The sequence below is a fragment of the Lemur catta genome, chromosome 3 (genome assembly GCF_020740605.2).
Source record: "Lemur catta isolate mLemCat1 chromosome 3, mLemCat1.pri, whole genome shotgun sequence".
NCBI lineage: Eukaryota > Metazoa > Chordata > Mammalia > Primates > Lemuridae > Lemur > Lemur catta.
In genome coordinates, this window is record NC_059130.1 from 119,788,405 (window position 1) to 119,809,585 (window position 21,181).

A 21,181-nucleotide genomic window follows, 5' to 3' on the forward strand; every position below is an offset into this window, starting at 1 on the left:
CACCATGCCCAGCTATTTTTTTTATTTTTATTTTTTCATAGATACGGGATCCCAATGTCTTGCCCAGGCTGATCTCAAACTCCTGGCCTCAAGCAATCCTCCCACCTCAGCCTCCCAAAGTGCAGGGATTACAAGTGTACACCACCATGCCCAGTCCCCCCAGCATTATTTTAAGTGCTTTATGTGTGTTTTATTCACACTTTCATTTCTTACAATATCCCTTGGTGGCTGTCACTGTTGCTAATCCCATCTTGCAGACGGTGGAATAGACCCTGGACTATCTGGCTATAGAGCACACACACTTGTCCACTACACAACAGTACCTCTCAGACCCTAGAAGAGGAGCAAATTAGTGGCAAAGGGGCACACAGGACTTAGAAGTACAAACCTGATGGTAGAAAACTAAAAGAAAATTAAGAGTTTCTAGAAACCCAAGAGAAGCATTTTTCTACTACTATGTTTCTCCAGCTCTTGTCAGTAATATAGTCTCCTCATCTATAAAATAAGCTAGAAAACATCTATTTTTAAGGAATTTTTATTTAATAAAAATTTAATTAGTACCCACTATGTTCCAGGCATATATTTTACATAAAGGCATATATGACGCAGTTTTATTGCATAAAGCAGCTGAGTTCCCCCAAGGGAAAGGTTAGTTCAAGGTGACAGCCCAGATGCACCCATGGCAGGCTCAGCTTTGCCTCCTCCATACCTTCTTCTTCAGTTCCACGCTGATGGCATTGGCCTCCTTTAGGTACACAGCATTGCCCCAGAGTAAATCCCTTAATGAAGTAAACTGGTGAGACTTCCATTTCCGGAAAGCCCACTGGGCCAACTCAAATTCATGCTGTGTCCAAGGAACTGAAAGAGCAAATGAAGCATGTTTAATGGTGATCTCGTAACTACACACACATGGCAGCCCTCCCTCAACTTTATCTCTTTTATCAAGTTGAGGTATTTTCCCATTTCTTTCCATTCAGCTGCTTTCGTTTTTCTTCTTCTTTTTTTTTTTGAGACAGAGTCTCACTCTGTTGCCCAGGCTAGAGTGAGTGCCGTGGCATCAGCCTAGCTCACAGCAACCTCAAACTCCTGGGCTTAAGCGATCCTACTGCCTCAGCCTCCCGAGTAGCTGGGACTACAGGCATGTGCCACCATGCCCGGCTAATTTTTTGTATATAGATTTTTAGTTGGCCAGATAATTTCTTTCTATTTTTAGTAGAGACGGGGGTCTCACTCTTGCTCAGGCTGGTCTCGAACTCTTGACCTCGAGCGATCCACCCGCCTCGGCCTCCCAGAGTGCTAGGATTACAGGCGTGAGCCACTGCGCCCGGCCTCGTTTTTCTTCTTTTTAGTAAAGCTTACTAATTTTGTTGATTTTATGAAAGCAATATACATATTTCAGAAAACCTAAAAAATCCTACTCCTGTATTTATCTAAAATGGTACATCAAAGAAACAGATTTCTCTTCCTTTTTAAAAAAAGATATAATTATACTGTGTGGCCATAATAAAAATAATACCCCCGACCCCTGGTATGTTGTACAACTTCACATATTTCTTTTTTTTCTTTCTAGCATAGGGGGAAAAGGTCCTATTTCACTTAGTTAAAAATAAACAATTCAGTACATAAATTAAGAGTTGCTTCAAAGTTAATTTAAAGCCTTGAGATTATTAAGAAGTTGAGTGGGAGAAGGAAGTGTGATGAATATTCACACTATATTATTAGGCAATAATTAACAATGAAAGCCCTAATTCAGCTAACAAACCCTAGAAAACTCAGGCAAGCATAATTAAGCAATGTGATTAGGAATATGCCAGAAATGGCTTTAAAATACACGGATACATTCCAAAGTCTTCACTGGCAAATCTCTGATACAAATCAGCAAATTGAACAGACTATCTTAATAAAAATTAAGCTCTGTATTTATTTACAACAGATATATGAACTTCATACGCACAGAAATATTGGACAGTACATGTAAACCTTCCTGAGAGATTTATATGAAGACTGTGCTCAGCAACCTTGAGAAGTTCTAAGGAACACTAACTATCAGCCCCACACCCACCTCATAAAACACAGTCTGGATTCTCAGCATTGAGCATCTTTTAAATCATATTTAAACTGGCTCAGTAAAATGTTGATAAATGGTACGGCCAACTATGAGGAATCCAGTTTTAGTCATAGAAAAAGGACTACTTTGATAACACAGATTCAAAAGATATACAAAGGAAGGTTGTGGTCTCTAGAGTTCACCTTCTTCCTCCTCTTCTTCCTCTTCAGTCGTTTCTGCAGCCAGGGATCTGGTCTCAACTTGCTTCTGCAAGGCCTGCAATTTACTCTCATAGTCCTGAATGAAAAGAAAGGAGATAACATGTAGGAGAGAGAAGGAATAAGAGGGGGGTGGGGAAGAGAAATAGAAGGAATATTGAGGGAAGTAGAGAAGGCAAAGGACAAAGAGAGGCAGAGGAGGAAACAATTATGAAAAGACATACAGAGAAATGCTTAGGGGAAAAAGCACAAAACACACAAGACATAATAGGTAAATGCTAAAAAGAAAAAAGTTGTTCACTGTAGTCTGTTTCTACGCCCTTAAAGACTCAAGAGTTCTTTATTTGAGGTGTGGCAGGAAAAGGGGGGATGTTGAGGGGGAAGATGCATACATCGCTTAAATGTTAAAGTACATTTAAGTAATATATCTTACTCATCAAGGAATTCCAGACAAAAACAATATTGAAAAATTAAATTCACCAGTATCACCAAAGTCCCACCTATCCATTTGGAAGGGGAAAAAAATTAGCATTGTAGATTCTGAAACTCTCTGTGAGTGAAAAATTACTGTCTTTGCAGTGGTAGGATAAGTTTAGCCTTCAGGTAACCAAAAATCTCAGAGTTGAAATAATTTACAGACGGCATTCAGTTATGCAAGAAACACACTTTATTTTAAATATACTACTATAATATGAAATGGATTACTATGATACAAATCAGATTTATCCTTCATTTTTCCATTTACTTCATGCATTTTCTCATAAGGGGAATACCACCCTCAAAGGCGTCAAAAATGGTTCTCAGGGGATGAAAAAACTTACTCTTTTTACATATAAAGCACAGATATATATACAGTATACAAACAGATAATAGTATATATGAGGTATTAAAATATCATGGTGGGGGGACTATGGAACAATTGTCTAAAAAGGCTCCTTAGGGTGTTAAACGAAAAAAGCCCAAATTTTAATTAAAATTAAACAAGCATGGTTAGAAAAAAATATCTTCACATAATAAAATACTAAATTATAGTACAACCATAGCATTTTAAGATCCACTGCCAGGGTTTCCTGCTTCCTTTCAGTCCTTAGCAGTGACCCCATTACAGGCTACCATGAGACAGAGGGTTTAGGTATGACCATGCACTGTTTTCTTTTCCTTTTTTTCTTTTTTTAATTTTTTAAGCACTTGATCATATAAACAGATGCATGCTCTGTTTTCAAACAGAGTTCTTCAAGTCACACATCAAACATTCCACGCATCACAAAGCACTGCTGAAAGCCTCCTCAGCAAACCCCATTACAAAAGGAGCTGCAGATGGCAGTGCTCAGAGGGATGTCAACATTCTCTAAGGTTCTTGTCATTTATCAGTTAGTCTCACGAAGGAAGTGTTCACTCTTTAGTGGGGCTGGCAGTGACCAAGGCGAAAAACCAGCAATACAGCTTTATGAGATATCTAAACATACTTTTTAAGATACTATGTACTGTGGCAAAAGAAAGAAAAAATAAACTAGCAAGTAAAATACTTTGGTTTGGGTCTTGGCACCTGTTCTTACTAGCCTTCTAATTCCAGGAAAGTTAAATCCTCTCTAAACCTCACTTTCTTCATCTTTAAACAAAGATTTTAGCATTTGATCTTCCTACCACACAGGACTGCAGAAAGGACAACAAACCATTGAAAAAACATGAAAGTCTTCCAAAATGGTGACACACTATCAAAAATGACAGGAAATGTTTTTTAAAAGTCTATTTTCTAAGCATACCTGGCACCCAGATCTTGGTTTATAAATATAATACCACTGCCCAGTAAATGGAACCAGGGATCCTTGAGAAAACGGCTGATTCAAGGTTTGGAGCAAGGAAAGTACAAGGTAAGCCCATAGTATCTCGTGCCAGAAAAGATGGAAGAACTCAAAGACTGCTGGGGCCATTTCAAAAGGACACAGGCTTCCACTGGCTAATAAATTGGAAAAACAACAGAAAAAGAATACAGCACATTGAACATAGAAAGAATCCATGAAGTCATACTGATACTGAAAGAAGAAGAGAAAAGAGGAAAACTCTGCTTTTAAAAAATAAGCTAGTTAATTGCTGGGCACAGTGAGAAGCACCTATAGTCCAGCTACTTGCCAGGCTGAGGCGGGAGGATCACTTTAGCCCAGGAGTTCAAGGCTGCAGTGCCTGTGAATAGCCACTGCACTCCTGCCTGGGCAATATAGCAAGACTCTGGCTCAAAACAAACAAACAAAAAAAGCTAGAAGGAACAACAAATGGAAAATCACCATATTGGAACCCCAGATGCAGTAACTGAATCAGGCAAAAATCATTAATAAGTGCCAAAATAATTGGGTGAAAAATGAATGGGAAGGAGAATATTCACACAACCCAAAGTCCACCCTCAGATACCTATTAATAAGACGGAAAATGAGATATTTACAATGGAGAGAGCTGGGAAACATCACATTAACCAAATTTACTAAACTTTAACATCATCAGTAATAGGACAAATTGACACTTTATGTCTACTGATGTGATGCAATGGGAAGTACACAATGTTACCCTTATAGCATGCTTACCAAAAATGTTTAACCTAAGTTTAATCTTGAGGAAACAACCAGACAAATCAGAACGTGGCCTACACTCTCCAAAAGTACCAGTGTAATGAAAGATAAAAAACATCATGTCCAAATGAATGCAAAAACCTTGATTGGATCTTGGATTAAAGCACACATGCACACATACACACTCTCTCTCACATTCTTCTTTTGTATTTTTGAAATAACTAGGGAAATCTAAAGATGAACTGTATATTACATAATACTAAAATCAGTATTAAATTTCTTGGATGGGATAGTGGTATTAAGAGAATATCCTTGATTTTAGAAGATAAACATGTCAGCATTTGGGGTAAACTGTTAGGGTATCTGCTGCAACTTTCAAATGTTTCAGAAAAAATATATAAATGTGGGTATACAAAGGTTCATTGTACTATTTTTTTTTCAAGACAGCATCTCACTCTGTCACCCAGGCTAGAGTGCAGAGGCACAGTCACAGTTCACTGCAACCTCAAACTCCTGGGCTCAAGCCATCCTCCTGCCTCAGCCTGTAGAGTAGCTGACCCTACAGGTGTGCACACCACCATGGCGTGCACACCACCACACCTGGCTAATATTTCTTCTATTATTTTTCCTTTTTTGTAGAGTTGAGGTCTTGGCTATGTTACGCAGGCTGGTTTCGAACTCCTGGGCTTAAGAGATCCACCTCAGCTTCCCAAAGTGCTAGGATCACAGATGTGAGCCACGGAGCCCAGCCATTGTACTATTTTTTAAAAATTCTCCCTAGATTTGAAATGTCTCAAAATAAAACGTTGGGGAATGGGAAGTTTTTTCTCTGTACAAAAACTATATATTATATGGAATTCTTTCAGCAAAAAGAGAAAGGCTGCTGGTATACCTAAAAATCATCAGGTGGAACAAATATTAACATTTCATCTTGAGGATTTCTTCAAGATTAAGTTCACAAGCTAGTCAAAGTAAAAATGAACACAAAATCCTTAGACTCTTGACAGTTAAGGTATGAGGACGACCTTCCCAACAGTTCCTGTTGTGCTTTAGTGACAATAAAATTGACATAAAAGACTTCTCACAGTCCCACAGACCTAAAAACTTTGACTACATTATGACCAGCAGTTGGTAGTCCAAATATCAACACCATTTTTTAAATCTGCCCCCTCCCCAAACCAGGTCACTTAGCTTCCAACAAGGACACTTTGTATGTCATCATTTCACACTACAAACGGATAGAGATTTAGATCCTATTGTTCTGTTCATTCCATGGTGAAAACAAGGATAATTATGGAACGCACACTAAAAAATAACATATTTTTTAGTAGTCATTTCTGTTTCTGTAATAAAAAGTCCTAACTAGTTCAAAATATGCCCCATATTTATAAAGGTACAATACTGGCTGTTTCCTCTGATAGCATGCTCTCGTCTCTCTTCTACCCACCCACTTTTGTTTTCAATCTTACTTTATGTCAGGCACTGCTCTTTTTCTTTCTTCTTTTTTTTTTTTTTTTTTTTGAGACAGGGTCTCTCTCCATCACTCAGGCTAGAGTGGGGTGGTGTCATCCTAGCTCACTGCAACCTCACACTACTGGGCTCAAGTCATCCTCCTGCCTCAGCTTCCCAAGTACCACCACATCCAGCTAATTGTTCTATTTTTTGGAGAGATGGGGTCTCGCTCTTGCTCAGGCTGGTCTCGAACTCCTGACCTCAATCAATCTTCCCACCTCGGCCTCCCAGACTGCTAGGATTACAGGTGTGAGCTACCGTGCCCAGCCTAACGGGGATTATTTTAATTTTCCCAATAACCTTATAAAGATAGTACCATAGTTAACCTCATGTTAAAGAGGAAGAAAAAGGCTTAAAGAAACTAAGTATCTTTCCAGAGACCACAGAGTTAAGCAAGTGGTGGCAGAAATGGGACTTGAAGCCAGGCAATCCAGAACATGGTTTGTTTTGTTTTGTTTTTGAGACAGGGTCTTGCTTTGTTGTCCAGGTTCAAATGCAGTGGCCTCTTCATAGCTCAATGCAACCTCAAAGGATCCTCCCACCTCAGGCTCCTAAAGTGCTAAGATTATAGATGTGAGCCACTGCACCTGGCCTGAAGCGTGCTTTTTAAACCATTATCCATCCATTCCTCCATTCAGCAAATACCTTTTGTGCCCCTACTTTGTGCCAGATGCCAGGAATAATTAGTGGTCAATATGACAAAGGCTCCACTGGCAAGCGAGAGAGAGAAGATAAAGAGTAAACAAAGCATACACTATGATTTCACTGGAGAGGACTATTATGAAGAAAGATAAAGAAAGGTAAGATTAAGGGTTAATAGGGAAAAGAGGAACAGGAGGAAGACTTTTAGATTAGGTGATCTGAGAAGGTCTAAACAAGCATGTTAAGTCTTTGGTGGGGGATTATTCTAATCATAATAACACTAACAGCAAGCGCAAAAGTCCTAAGACAGAATGGAGCCCTGGACTGGGCACGGTAGCTCACACCTGCAATCCCAGCACTTTAGGAGGCTGAGATGGGAGGATCGCTTGTGGCCAGGAGTTCAACACCAGCCTGGGCAACATAATGAGACCCCTGTCTCTAAAAAAAAAAAAAAGAAGAAGAAAAAATAGCTAGGCATGGCGGCATGTATCTGTAGTCCTAGCTATTTGGGAGGCTAAGGCAGGAGGATCACTTCAGTCAAGGAGTTTGGGGCTGCAGTGAGCTATGAACACACCACAGCACACTAGCCTCGGTGACAGAACAAGACCTTGTCCCTAAAAATAAAAAAATAAATTAATTAAAATAAATTTTAAAAAGAAAGGAGCCCTATGTGTTTGAGGAAAAGCAAGAAAACTTGTGTGGGTGAAATGGCAGAGAGAGAAGAAGGGTAGGAGATGCAGTGAGGTAGTCAGGTAGGGACTGGGATATGGACAGTTTTACAGACCATAGTAAGGAGTGTGGATTTTATTCTAAGGGAAGCCACCGGGTGGGTTAGAGCTGGGAAGTGATATGGTCTAGCAGTGTATGTTTTAAAAACACCACTCTCTGTGGGGGTTGGGAGGAACTCTGGAAGTAAGGAGAACAGGCATGAGGCTGTCGCAGCAGCATCAGAGGGAGATGGTGGCAGCCTGGACCAGGGGCTGGCAGCAAAGGTGATGAAAAGAGATGGAGTTGGGATATGTTTTACAAGCAGTGGGAACTGTACCCACTAATGATCTGATCATGAGATGTAAGAAAAAAAGGAGAAAATGAGGATGACTTGGACATTTGGCCTGAGCTAGGTGCTCCAGTTTAAATGTGAGATGTGAGGTCACAGTTATATGTCTGCATCTAGAGCTCAGCGCAGAGGCCCAGGCTGGACACAGTGCATCTGAGAGTCAGCAGAGAGGCAAGGCAGGGCAGGGGTTGCAGACGGACTCCCTCCTCAAGACTGGACGTGGCTCCCCTACTTAGGAGCTGTGTACCTCTGGGGAAGTATATAAAGTGAGAGTAACAATACCTATCTCACAGAAGAGTGATATTGTGAGGAATCAATGAGTCAATACATGTAACACATGTTTGTATGTGTTAATACATGCTCTATAAATGAGTTATTATCTTTACCATCATTGGTGTAAAACCAGGAGGTAAAGTTGCAGAAATGCATGGGATCACCTGGGGATCGAGAAGGACACAGAAATAGCCAAGGTCTGTGGCCACAGAGACCATAAAGGAACAGCTAGTGAGGCTGGAGGAAAACAGGAAGGCAGAAGAAAATGTCCCAAGAAGAACAAGCAACCTCGTCAAATACCAGAGAGAGTCAGTGAGATGAGAACCGAGAAACGCCTCTGAATTTGTCACCATGGAGATCTGTGGTGACAAAGTGGCTTCAGTGGTGATGTGGGAATAAGAATCCTTCTAGACGAGCGCAAGCACCAATGAGGACAGGAAACAAACAAAAAGAATGGGAGGTAGATAAGTGGGAAATAGTAAGTACAGGCAACTTCTGAAACTGGTGCAATGAAGACATGTTTGTATGTCGGCAGGAATAATCCAGGACAGAAAATGAGGTTGTAAAAAAGAAGAGAAGGGGATAAATGAGCAAGGTCTTGAGATGGTACAGAATGCAGGGAATGAGGGCCAGGCCAAGACAGTTCATCCACCAACAGGAGGGAAGACCACGTATGGGTCTAGATGCATCGTGGGGCCATGCAGAACCAGAAGAGAAAGTTTTATTCTGATTGCTTCCTTTTCCCTCAGTGAAACAAAGATTATCCATTAGCTAGGAGCAAGGAGAAGCTGCTTTTCATTCCCAGAGGCAAGTGCCATATCCATTCAGAGTACCTGTATTCCCCCCCCATGGCACTTGTCACCAATGTACTGAGTAAATACTGGTGTGGCTATTTGTCTAACATCTATCTCCCCCACAACTCTGTGAACTTCACCAGGCCACGGACCATTTGTTTGTCACTCAACAACTGATCCCCAGTATCTGGCACATATCTGTCCTCTAGATCAAATACACAGTCACACACTGATGTTCTAGCTCAACAGTTCTCAAAAGTGACTATCTTCTAGATCAGGGGTCAGCAAACTATGGCCTCCAGGCTAGACCTAGTCCACCACCTGTTTTTGTAAATATAGTTGGTTTTTTGTTTGTTTGTTTGCTTTTTGAGACAGAGTCTTGCTCTGTCGCCTGGGCCAGAGTACTGTGGTGTCACAGCAACCTGAAACTCCTGGGCTCAAGCGATCCTCCTGCCTCAGCTTCCCGATTAGCTGGGACTACAGGCATGTACCACTACACCAGGTTAATTTTTTTCTATTTTTAGTTGCCTTTCTAATTTCTTTCTACCTTTAGTAGAGATGAGGTCTCACTCTTGCTGAGGCTAGTCTCGAACTCCTGACCTTAAGCAATCCTTCCCCCTTGGCCTCCCAGAGTGCTAGGATTAAAGGAAGTAAATATAATTTTATTAGAATGCAACCACCCCTGTGTTGGCATATTGTCTACTGCTGCTTTCCTGCTACAACAGCAGAGTTGAGTAGTTTCGACAGAGGCCATATGGCCTGCAAAGCCTAAAATATTTACTACCTTTTACAGGAAATGCTTACTTTGAGATCAGTGGTTCCCAAAGTGGTTGCTGGACCAGCAGCATCAACATCACCTGGAAACTTATCAGAGATGCAAATTATCAGGTCTCACTCCAGACCTAGTGAATCAGAAACTCTAGGGGTGGCCTCAGCAGTCTGCATTCTCACAAGACTCCAGGGTTTCTGATGCACATTAAAGTTTGAGAACCACTCTCTGGGTAATGTATATAGATGACTGGTGAAGTGAACAAGATAGACAAGGCACTTATTCTAGGTGACTTTACATTCTCATGGAAGAACTAAACAAGTACAAAGACAAGATCATTACAGGCTACCATTAGCAAAACAGTGAGAGCTGACTTCTGCCCAGCACAGGAGCTCAGGTCTAGAAGAGGAGTTAAGCATCATGGAAATGGACTCCAGTCTTGAGGAAGTGCAAGAGCACTGAAGCAGGAACAAACTTGGTATGTTCAAGGAACAAAAGGCCAGGGGGTCTGTAGTGTGAGAGTGTTTGGCTATGAAGTCAGAGAGGCAGGCATGCAGCCAAAACATATAATTCAGATTCAGTAAGATTCAGATTTTTGGAAGGCAGCTATGCTCACCAATATACCACCAATGTCAGCACTGATTCAGATTTTTAAGTGCAATGGGAAGCCCTTGAGGCCACTGATATAATCTGATTTGTTTTTAAAAGATGACCCTGGTTGCTATGTGGACAATGGATTATGGGGGTCAAGAACACAGAAGCAAAGAGACAAATTAGGATACGGCAGTATTCTAGGTGAGAGATGATGGTGGCACAATTAGAGCATCTCTGAGGAGGTGACATTTAAGGCAAAATCACTGTCACCATTCTGAGTTTTCTGGATAAGCTGTTTTTGACATTAGCAACTTGGCTCTTAATGGCAGATTATAATTAGCAAGCACCAGCCGGAAGGGAGATAGCCACACCCAAGATGACACCACAATTCTTGTCAACACCTAAATTTGCTCCTCACCACCAGCAGCACCATGTGGCCATAGTCTGCGATCTACCCCTCCAGGGGTCTCCGGGAGGGGATATAGATATATTCTTAGACCTGAAAAACTCCCATTTTCTCCCAATCTCTCAGTTCCCTCTTGGTTTTGTTTACTTCACTTTCCAACCATGATCCAGCCTTTATCACTGTGAGGGTGGTACATACCTGTTTGTCCCATCCATAAACCAGTTTGTTGATTCTACCTCCAAATAATCTATCACAGTCATTCACTCTCTCCTTTCTCCCAGCCTTAGCTGGGAAAAGCATAGTTTTTCATATGATTCATGCAGCAACTTCTCAACAGGCACTGAATTTCGCTCTGAATTTGCCTCCCTACAACCCATCCACTATATTTTGGCTGTAAGTGAACTTTCTAAAAGGTGAATCTGTTAATAACAATGTAATCTCCCTGTTTAAAATCATTTGGTAACTTCTCATCCTGCTCAAGATAAAATCCCAGCTCCTCAGCATGCCACAGTCTGGTCCTTGTCCCCACCACGCCTCCTCATCACTTACCACTACCCCCAACACCTGATGTTCCGACCACCCCAAGTTACTCACAGTTCCCTGCTCTTGACACTTCCTCCCAGTTGTACTTTGGGCCTCTGCTCTTGGCTCAGGGCTTCCTTCTTCAAAAACTTCCTCTCACTCTCCCCTCTGGATGTGAGTGACTCTCACCCTGTGCACACACTTATCACTGCATGTTACCATACTGTTTTTTAATCTTCTGTGTCACCCTATAAATAGTAGGGTCTTGGCAACTTCCCCATCAGTTTCTCCAATAGCAGAGAAATACAAAATACCTGAAGGAAAAGGGTACGAGGCTGAAAGCAGACCAATTCAAGCATAGCACTTCTCTAAATTTCCACATTTCATATTAAAATCTCATGTAGATTTTGCATTCTACTCCATAATGCATGACTGTGTTGTTTTTCAATATAAAAAAAAATGTCAGGTTCAAATTTTCAGTAAGACTAATGGTCTACTCCAGAAAAATATCCTGCTTTCTCCTATTTCCCCTCTAGCATATCACCAATACTCTGGGTGGAGAAAAGCAGAGGTTAAAGAAAAAAAGAAAAGCTACAGAGTTACTCAAAGCTTTTTAGAAATTTAATTTCTATCCATACAAAGGGTGGTATACCATTTCATTTAAAAGAACTTCAAATTAAGACTATGCAATGAAAAAATTGATAACACAGTTTAAAGTAAACTCTAAGAAATCAGAAAGTGATATCAGTATTTATCTTATAGGAGAAAAGATTTTACTTAAGTGAAACGTAGCATAAAGTAGGGCTTAAAGATCCCATTTAAGATAGAATTTTGTTAAACAGAAAAGGACAACAAAAGCAAAAACTTTAATTATGTTCATGTAGAAATATAAAAAAAGATTTGGTTTGCAACTATCTTCACATGAAAAAGCAATAAATAAAATTCATGACCAGGTTTAGTTAGTAGTACCTTGTTTTACTTTGCCCTCCTCCTCCCACATTGAGAGAAATCACACTCTTAAAACATGATTTCAACTTTTATTGAATAAGGACTTTATTTTTTAACATTAAAAACTAACTCTCCCTTTTGAAAAGGCAGATCTTACACTCGGAGACAATCTTCAAGCATTTTTTTGTTTAAGAAATCAAGGGGAAAATCCACAGTTTGTCAACAAGAAGATTCAGAATTTCTTTTTACAGTAGCGATGGTTGAAAAACCAATACATTTCACAACCTAAAGTGGTTCAAACTAAGTATATCTAGAATAGATTTTAAAATCTGAAAAAGATGACATAAATGGGATGATCATGAATATTACTTATAACAATTTTGGCTCTGACAATATAGAACAAATGCTTGCTTTGCACTGCGCCTAAGGTTTCTTCATTAAGGTACGCCCGGAAACAGGCGACTTCCCCTCCTCCCAGTCTTTTGTAAAAATCATTAAGGCAAGTCTACAAAGGACCAGTAAGGCACTGGGGTATAGCAGCTGACCATAGAAAGTCTATGTAACTTCTTGTAGTATAATAGCCTTTAATGCAGACATAGGTGTGACAAACTCAGTATTTTGTTGTTGTTGTTTTTTCAGCATCAACCTGCACCTAAAGCACAAAAGGTCACTTCAAGTCACTTCAATGTAATAAACAATTCCCATTCACTGCATTACCAGTGAAAGGAAAAACAATTTGCTGTGCTAGAAAGAATTAGAAGCAAGAATAAAGGAAAAGCCCTTTGGTTTAGACTTATCAGACAAACAGAATGTCTTTAACTGTCTAAGAAATACCATCTTTGTGAAACTATACCAATTAACTAGGACTCCTCTATATTCCCATTAATGTCAGATCATTATATAATTTCAATAGCATAAGCACTTTTTATTTTGCTATGATAACAGCTAGGAATACTTTAATAATATAATAATGACTTAATTATGACCATTCCTTTTTGGTCTTACAGTATTTAAGCTTAGGTAGGGATACCATCAAATTAAAAAAAAAATCAAAGTAATATGGCCCATATCAAGAGCTCACAAAAACATGGCACTCGTTATTTATTTAGTAAGAGATTAAATGAAGTAATTTTATTTATACAAAGTTATCTTTCAAGATAAGCATTTGCTCTGAAATGCATAAAGGGATATATATAACAGTCAATCAAACCTTGGTTAATTTCTTCCTGGTCATCTATGAAATTAAGGGCTCCCTTAGATATTGAAACATTTCGGCAACATGAAGACACCTGGATCAGCAGATGAAGCACAAACATAAACCTAGTTCTTTGGAATATCACTGTGGACACTGTCTTTACCATAATCCACATTTGTAAATGAAAATGTTATATAATCTTCATTCTAAGGTGTCACCTGATCACCAGGAGAGTAACTCAATCCCATTGTTTAGTGGGAAAGGGAGGCACCTGTCCATAACAAGATTAAAAGGCCACCATAAACATGAAAATATATGGGCCTAGCCAGTGTCATCTCAAGTTAGAGAAATGAGAGCCTAGTTTCGCTACAGAGTTGAAACCTGAATAATTATTATTTTTAATCTTAGAAAATGAATTTTATTTACCAAGAAAGGAATAGTTAGCACATTTATGTCTAAAGAGAAATAAAGAAGGACAATAGGGGTGCACAAAGATGCACTGAAGTGACTGACTGAAGTAGCCTAGCCTATCAAGTACATTCAAACCAAATGGCACAGGAGATTGTCATTCAGTAAGTCAACCCATTATAAACATCATCCACCCAGGTCTAATTTGCCATAAAACCTTATTTGAAGACTAGAACTGTTCTAGCTATGAAAGCAAAAATATCCCTCAATGCCTCTCTTTTTTAAGGGGAGAAGAAAAGTTAATTAGGAGCAACTTTCTACGTGTGAAGAAAGTACTTCTTAGAAGCAAAGAAAAAAATACTATGATTAAAAATAATGTGTTCTAATAAAGCATAGTGCTCACACGCAAAGGAAAAAAAATAATCACATGATCACAGTCTTTAAGGCTTCCTTGAATGCTAACTGCTATCTTGGCTGCAGTTTTCCACACCATTTGGAAGACAAATGTTTGATAGATGACTTTGTGTGACTTAGGAATCTTCTACAACACGAAGTCAGGCAATCTCAGACATCTCTGGCTCTTCACACTGCCTCTTAGAAAAGTTTCTGACAAGTTGAAGAGATGAGGAAGGATGTAGAAAACTATTCTTTTCTTCCCATTAAAATCCATCTTTTTTAGTGTATTCTCCAGTGAGGCAAAGTGAGATCCCAACATGGTAAAATGAGGTATTGATACAATAAATGTTCATCAGGACTTCACTTTCCTTGCTTGAGTGTCTGAACATTACTACTGCTAACCAAAGAGCAGTTTATTATACATCATCTCCTTTATTCCAAACCCAAAGTTAACTTTTATTTCATTATTTCATCAACTTTGGAAAAAAGCGGCACAGAGCCATATGCTGTAGCTTTCTCCCCATACCCCACCTCTTCTCTCTTCCACCAAATAACCTCCTTACAAACTTATACACACCGCTCAAAGCACTTATACAAGTTTTTTGATGGTATTTCTGTTGGCATGATTTTGGTGAATAGTTCATTCTGTGTGCATATGTGTCAAAGATACATTAAACTTCAAAATGCAGACCACAAACAGAAACCCAGACACAGTGCCAATTTATAGATTTCGGTATTATGACAAATTTCATACATATTCTGATAAATTCAAATGGAAAAAAACTATTAAATCAGTTTTATGTAAAATATAGAATAAAAGAAGATGTGGAAGTTCTGTGGAAGATGCAAAGCCGTGCATTGCAAAATATGTCTGAAGACATTTAGTTTTGGCTTATGAAAATCTCAATTATATTTAAAGAAAGGAACAGACATGGATAAGAAATCCAAAGTTGTGTCCACACAGTTTTACATTATTACTTTTAAACCAATTTCTAACATTTATGGAGAATAACAGACATTTAATTCTACATATCAAATTCCCCTTTTGAATGTCTACATAAACTAAGAGGCAGGTCTTTCTGGATGTCAGATTAATTTATAGGCACTATAAAAACATATCAAACTTACACCAAGACAGGACAAGTCTGTGTAAGTAAGTATATTAATTATCTAGGCACCAAGAAGAGAGGAAAGTCTCAGAAAAACAAAGGAGGTCTCAATGTTTTCTCCAAAATTCCAGAAACTGCCCATTTATGGTACACAACCAAAAGGGAGGTGTTGAAATGTTTACCAGTGTTTTGTCTTAACAGTATAAAAACAGTCACGTAAATAGTAAGTACTCAAGGCCAAGGGTAGAACCAACTCAAATAGTGAGCTAACATTGCCTGTTTCCTCCACCATGATTTCAAGTTTGTCCAGTAATTTATTTATACTGTGGTTTCTCGACCAGTTTTGAGATTGGGTGCTGAGAACTGTCTCCTCATTCGCGGGGGTGTCACAAACTGGCTACAGTGGTTGGGTTTTTCAGTCTGCTTCTGACAGGGAACGGTTGCATTGGCCTCTAACTGACCTCCAGTGTTATAATTACAGTAAGACTGACGGTGTTGATGAATGTGGCGCTTTGCCTGGAAAGTCTGCAGATCAGCAGCGGGGTGACCACTGTGCGAGTTTAATGATTCTGAGGAGGCAGATGCCTGGCAGCGCGTACTTTTCGGCTGGCCGTTATTGACAGAATTGCTTCTCCAGCGTAACTGAGGTGGCTGTTGTTGGTTATTGACATGCTGCTTGCTAACTTGGATGTGATCTTGACTTCGCATGCCCTGAGAGCCCCATGGTAACTGGGGATCCTTGGAAGCTGCTTTACCTCCTTTCTCTTGGCTCTCCTCTTTATTTCCTTTCCTTCCTTCTTCATCTTTTGGAATCCTAAGCTCTATAACCTCATCTTCTGTTATGATGATGTGTGTCCCAGGACTCCAAGAGTTTCTGTGTTTAGGGTTGCTCTTAAAGGGGAAGCGGGGCTTCCGGTTCTCAGGAGGGATGAACCTATGAGGTACATTCTGCCGACGAAGCTGCTTTGTTATCTCCTGCTGTTGCAGGTTCTTAAACCGAATTTGCTCTTGCCTCATCCAACGCAGACGTCCCCGTCTGAAAGCTGGATCCCCATTCATCAGCTGGGAAACACGCTCTTCTTTCCCAAGTTCTCCACGGTCTCCTTTACTTACATCACTCTCAGAGGCGCTACTAACACCAGCTCCAACGGGCTCCTTTGCTTTGTGGCTTCCTTGGCTTTTCTGTTCCTGAGATCCAATCAGTGGCAAGACTTTCTCCATTTTGAGCATCTTATTTCTTAAGACTTTTATCTCCTCGTCTTTCATGTTATTTTGTTTTTTAACTTCTTGCAAAATATCTTCCAGCTTGTCTATATGAACCTTCAGGTCATCGACATCAGTGCCACCTTTCCCACTGACCATCATGTCTTCTATCTTCTCATCCCCAACGCCGACAGTGTCCCAGACGTCCCTGGCCACTGCCCTCCAGGAGTCCCGCTCATTGGGGTCTTTCTTGCCATACATGGCACAAAGCTCTTTCATCTTGACAATGGCCAGGGCTTCAATCTCCTGACGACTGTGCCTGAAGTCATTGAGAGCAACCTCATAGCAAATCTCTTTGACAGCCTGAATTTTAAGATCTGAGATTGTGACCCACTTGGAATCTTTACTCAGGCGCCTTCTTTGGGGGATTTGGTACATTTTAATTGGCTCTCGTTTCTTCCCACTGCTGGGGAGGCCACATTTTTTAACAATGGTTTGCAACTTGCTAGGAGGTAGCTTTTCTCTCAGAGAAGTAATCAGTTTCCAGCTCTCTTCACACGACCTCTTGTCAGAATCGTCCCCGCTATCAGAATCCGCGTCCTTTGGAAAAACAAAATAAAAAATGGCCCCAAAATAACCAAAATTAAAATGTAAAAAAGGAAAATCAAATTGAAGAAAAAGCAAGTAAAAAAAAGCCTTTAACCAAATTTAAAAATAAAACTAAAAAAACTAAAAAACAAAACAAAAAAACTCCCTCAATAAGGTGGAAGTCTATTAAAACATATGCACATGTAGATTATTATTAATATAAAGATTTAGCTGTTTATTTAGTATCCCTAATCCAAATTTTCACTTTCTAGTTTAAGTGATGAAATCTGCCACCAAATTTCTTAGGAGTATTGACACAGGGGTGGGCCTCTCACTTTCAGGTCATATGAAATTAATCAATCAGTATGACATAGTATCTCCACTCTGTCAAGAAAATGAAGCCACACCTGGACCCCACACATGCTAACAACCCATGCAGCCATGTCCCAACATTTGCCTTGGTTATTGCTGTTGCTTCTTTCAGAATCTCTTTCCCCCACGAGTGAGCACAGATGCCATACAAAGATGTGACGAGCAGGTGGATTAACAAAGGTTAGTAAGGCTGTAGTACACCAAGTTATGTTTAGCTTTACTAAAAAGAGCAGCCCTAGAAAAAAGTTAGAAGATGAGAATGTAGAAAAAGAAGCAGTCAAACAGGGATGATGTTAAAAGTGCTAAGAATCTCTATTAGCAGAACATGTGAGGTTCTTGTCAATCAGATTCTTTTTCTATAAGACAAGAGGGTTTTGAAACTAGTCTTTCCATGAGCAGATACTGGATTTGCTATTTTCTTTTGTCATGTTAAATGAATCCATTTCAATTGTGCAATTAAAGTTTGTTATTCAGGTAACAAGGAAGCATTAAAAAAAGGATCCTTACAATGTGTGTGGTTTATTTTTGTTTTTCACACTCTTAAGCCAATAAATACCTCACCTCCAAAATTTTGAGAAATAAATTACCAGAACAAAAATTAAGCTAGGCAAATAATTAAAAATTCCAAGTAATATTTTAATAAATGCAATTTAGAGATATTTTCTATCTAGAAAGCACATAGCTTTTCTAGCCGTTTAAAGAATACTACTTCAAGTGACAACTCTGCCAATAAACATGAAGATTATATTCTGCTTGTGTAAAATGGGTCTACTTTAAAATGCATCTCTATCTTTCCAGATGTCTGTCTCTGGACCCTTATCTTTTTCAAAAAACTTTACTTAGGCCTTTAACAGCAGGCTGACTTCACAACAATGTAGTTTCAAGGGCTATTTGGATAACAACCAATTGTTCTTAATTAACACAGGCAAATCTTGATACCATGGATTTTCATGAAAGCAATGTTGGATTTAGAATTCCATATAATGGATAGGATTAAGAATTTCTATTCAGGAAATAACAGTTACTGGGAAAAGAAAATACTCACTAGATGAGTAGTTCAAGACAGTCTAGTAAAGAAAATATTAATAGTCTCTTTTACTTGTGATTACCAAAAATATCTCTAGAAGGGTTTTAAAGGAATTGAAACTGATAAATAGTATTTTGCTTTCTAGACCAAAGATTTTTATGTATAGTCACTTTCAAGGCTACAAAAAAATAACCTTCAACAATAATGACAATATTCTGACTTAGTTGCCTGGTAAATTAAAAAAAAATAATAATGACAATAATTTGGCCTCTGGATTTAAAGATGTTGCCGCTGATCTATATTGTTTTTGCTGACTAAATGGGTACTAAATCCATCTGCAACCCCTATGGACTTGAAAACTTAGCAACAAAAAACCAATGCTAAATTTACAGACCCTAAACTATTTTTTTCTTTTCATTTTTAATTTTAAAAATCAGAATGGCTAATCTTAAGTGATAAAAGATGACATTAGTAAACATTAGGGAAAAAGTATGCCCAACTCCTGAAAAGTTTTTTTTTTTTTTTTTTTAACAAAGATATATAAACTGAGTTTTACAGAACACAAATTCCCTTTGATTCTTCCCATATAACTGCAACTATCACTTTTTTCCCTGGCTATCTTTTTCTCTTAGAATTGCTTAAAGATGGAATGAATATTACCTAATTTAGGAAATGACAAATATTCTAATCACTGCTTTGATATCATGCTTGAGAGACAAACTCTAAAATAAAACATAAGTAAACGAGAGAGTCTACATAAATATAAAAAACAAAAATCCAATCAAGTGGCTATAATTTTCTTTGTTTTTTTAAAATACTGCCATATTGACTCTGTAGAATATGTTCTCTTTACAGTTCAAACGTGTCACCCTATCACAGACTGACCATGATACTAAAAACTATGCAAAGTTTATGTGCCAAGATATAAATCCTATCTCATGTCAAAAAAAAAAAAAGGCTTTAAGATATTTAGACTCATTTACTACAGGGAAGGAAAAACTACTGACGTCTGGCAATTCACATGTCACTAAATGATGTTCTGTTTTCATTAAATACCATATGCAAAGTGGGCCTCCTGAAGAGACTCTGCAAGGAACTTATGCAAATAAGAGAGAAGATACCTAACACGGTGTGTAAAAAAGCAAGCACAGAAAAGACCAGCTATATAATAATACAGTCCTAACTCTAAGGGAATACCCAGCAACATAAAAATGTGATACATTTGAGGAACTATCATAATAGAAAGCTTGTGAGCCTGAATTCCATTTTTTTTTTAATAGACAGGGTCTTGCTCTGTTGCCCAGGCTAGAGAGTACAGTGACCTGATTATAGCTCACTGTAACCTTGACTAAAATGCATCCTTTAATGCTGTCATTAGGCAAAAATAATTACATAAAATAGATATTAAATATTTACTGAAAAATAATTCCTTTGTATCCTCTCAATGTTTATTCACAGGGTGCATTAGAAATATACCTGTTGGTTGACCAACACAGGGTAATAAAAAGTTATTTTCCACTCAGTATTGGTAGTGACATATTCTTCAGGCTAAAGTATTAGAAATCAGTTCCTCTCAAGGTCAAGAAATTTAAGTGGGATAGAAAGCTGGATTTTGGGGAGGAAAGCAACTTCTTTGCTTTAAGGAGTTGCTCTTGAAATCCCAGTTTGCTTTCAGATACACAGAGCAAATGACCATCAGAATCTCATTATCTGCAGGCTATGTATGTCCCTAGAAACTAAATATGACTTTTGCTTTCTCTTTATTTAATGGCCAACATCTTTATTTTAGGGCATAGAATGATCAGCAATTCTTTGTTATAGAGAGCACCAGATATCCTTTTTCTGTTATATCTAGGTACTCAAAAGTGTGGTCCCAGGACCAGCAGCACTGGCACACCTGGGAGCTTGTTAGAAATGCAGAAGCTCAGGTGCGGACCCAGGCCTACTCAATCAGCATTTACATTTCAATAAGACTGAGGTGGTTGAGAAGCAACGCTGTAATGAACATAACACCAAAGCAAGTCAGAAAACCCAAGTTTAAGCCTAGGACCCATAATATCAGGTGTTTGATACTAGGTAAGACAGCATTTTTTAAGTCTTGGTTTCCTTAACCATAAATGGGAGGTAACATTACACATTTTACTTATATACACACCTACCAAAGAGAGTTGTTTCAAGGATCAAACAAAATGATAGATGTTAAAGCTCCCTGTAAATTATAAAGCATGATACAAATATAAGGCACTATCATTAATAATAAATGGAGCTTAATTACACCTGTCCTCGTTTGACCTCTCACAGACCATCAGAAGCATGTTATTAGATTATACATTATTAAGATAAAAGGCTCCTTCATGTGCCATTAACCTTTCAAGCCCCTAACCATACTGTAGCTAGATCTGTTTTCATTAAAAACTAAATGCCAAGCAGGCCTCCTAAAGAGACTATCTGTAACACTACTATTATCCTGCCCCAAACACTTGATTTATTTTTATAATCCATTCTTTTGGGGGCTTTACTATAATTTCCAAGATAACAAA

The 21,181-nt window shown here is 38.8% G+C and overlaps 1 protein-coding gene across 3 annotated transcripts in view; it reads right to left on the reverse strand.

Annotated features, from left to right (window-relative positions):
* KIF1B (kinesin family member 1B) overlaps positions 1 to 21,181 on the reverse strand; it is a 132,971-nt gene that overhangs the window by 50,492 nt on the left and 61,298 nt on the right. For 2 of the 3 annotated variants that reach the window (XM_045546169.1, XM_045546171.1), the window contains exons 20-21: positions 2,251 to 2,344; positions 710 to 858 (exon numbers count right to left, since the gene is read on the reverse strand). In XM_045546169.1, the coding sequence (XP_045402125.1) occupies positions 710 to 858; positions 2,251 to 2,344 (243 nt within the window). Of the gene's footprint in view, positions 1 to 709; positions 859 to 2,250; positions 2,345 to 12,419; positions 17,255 to 21,181 lie in introns of those variants that run through there. The other variant, XM_045546170.1, reaches the window with a different exon arrangement.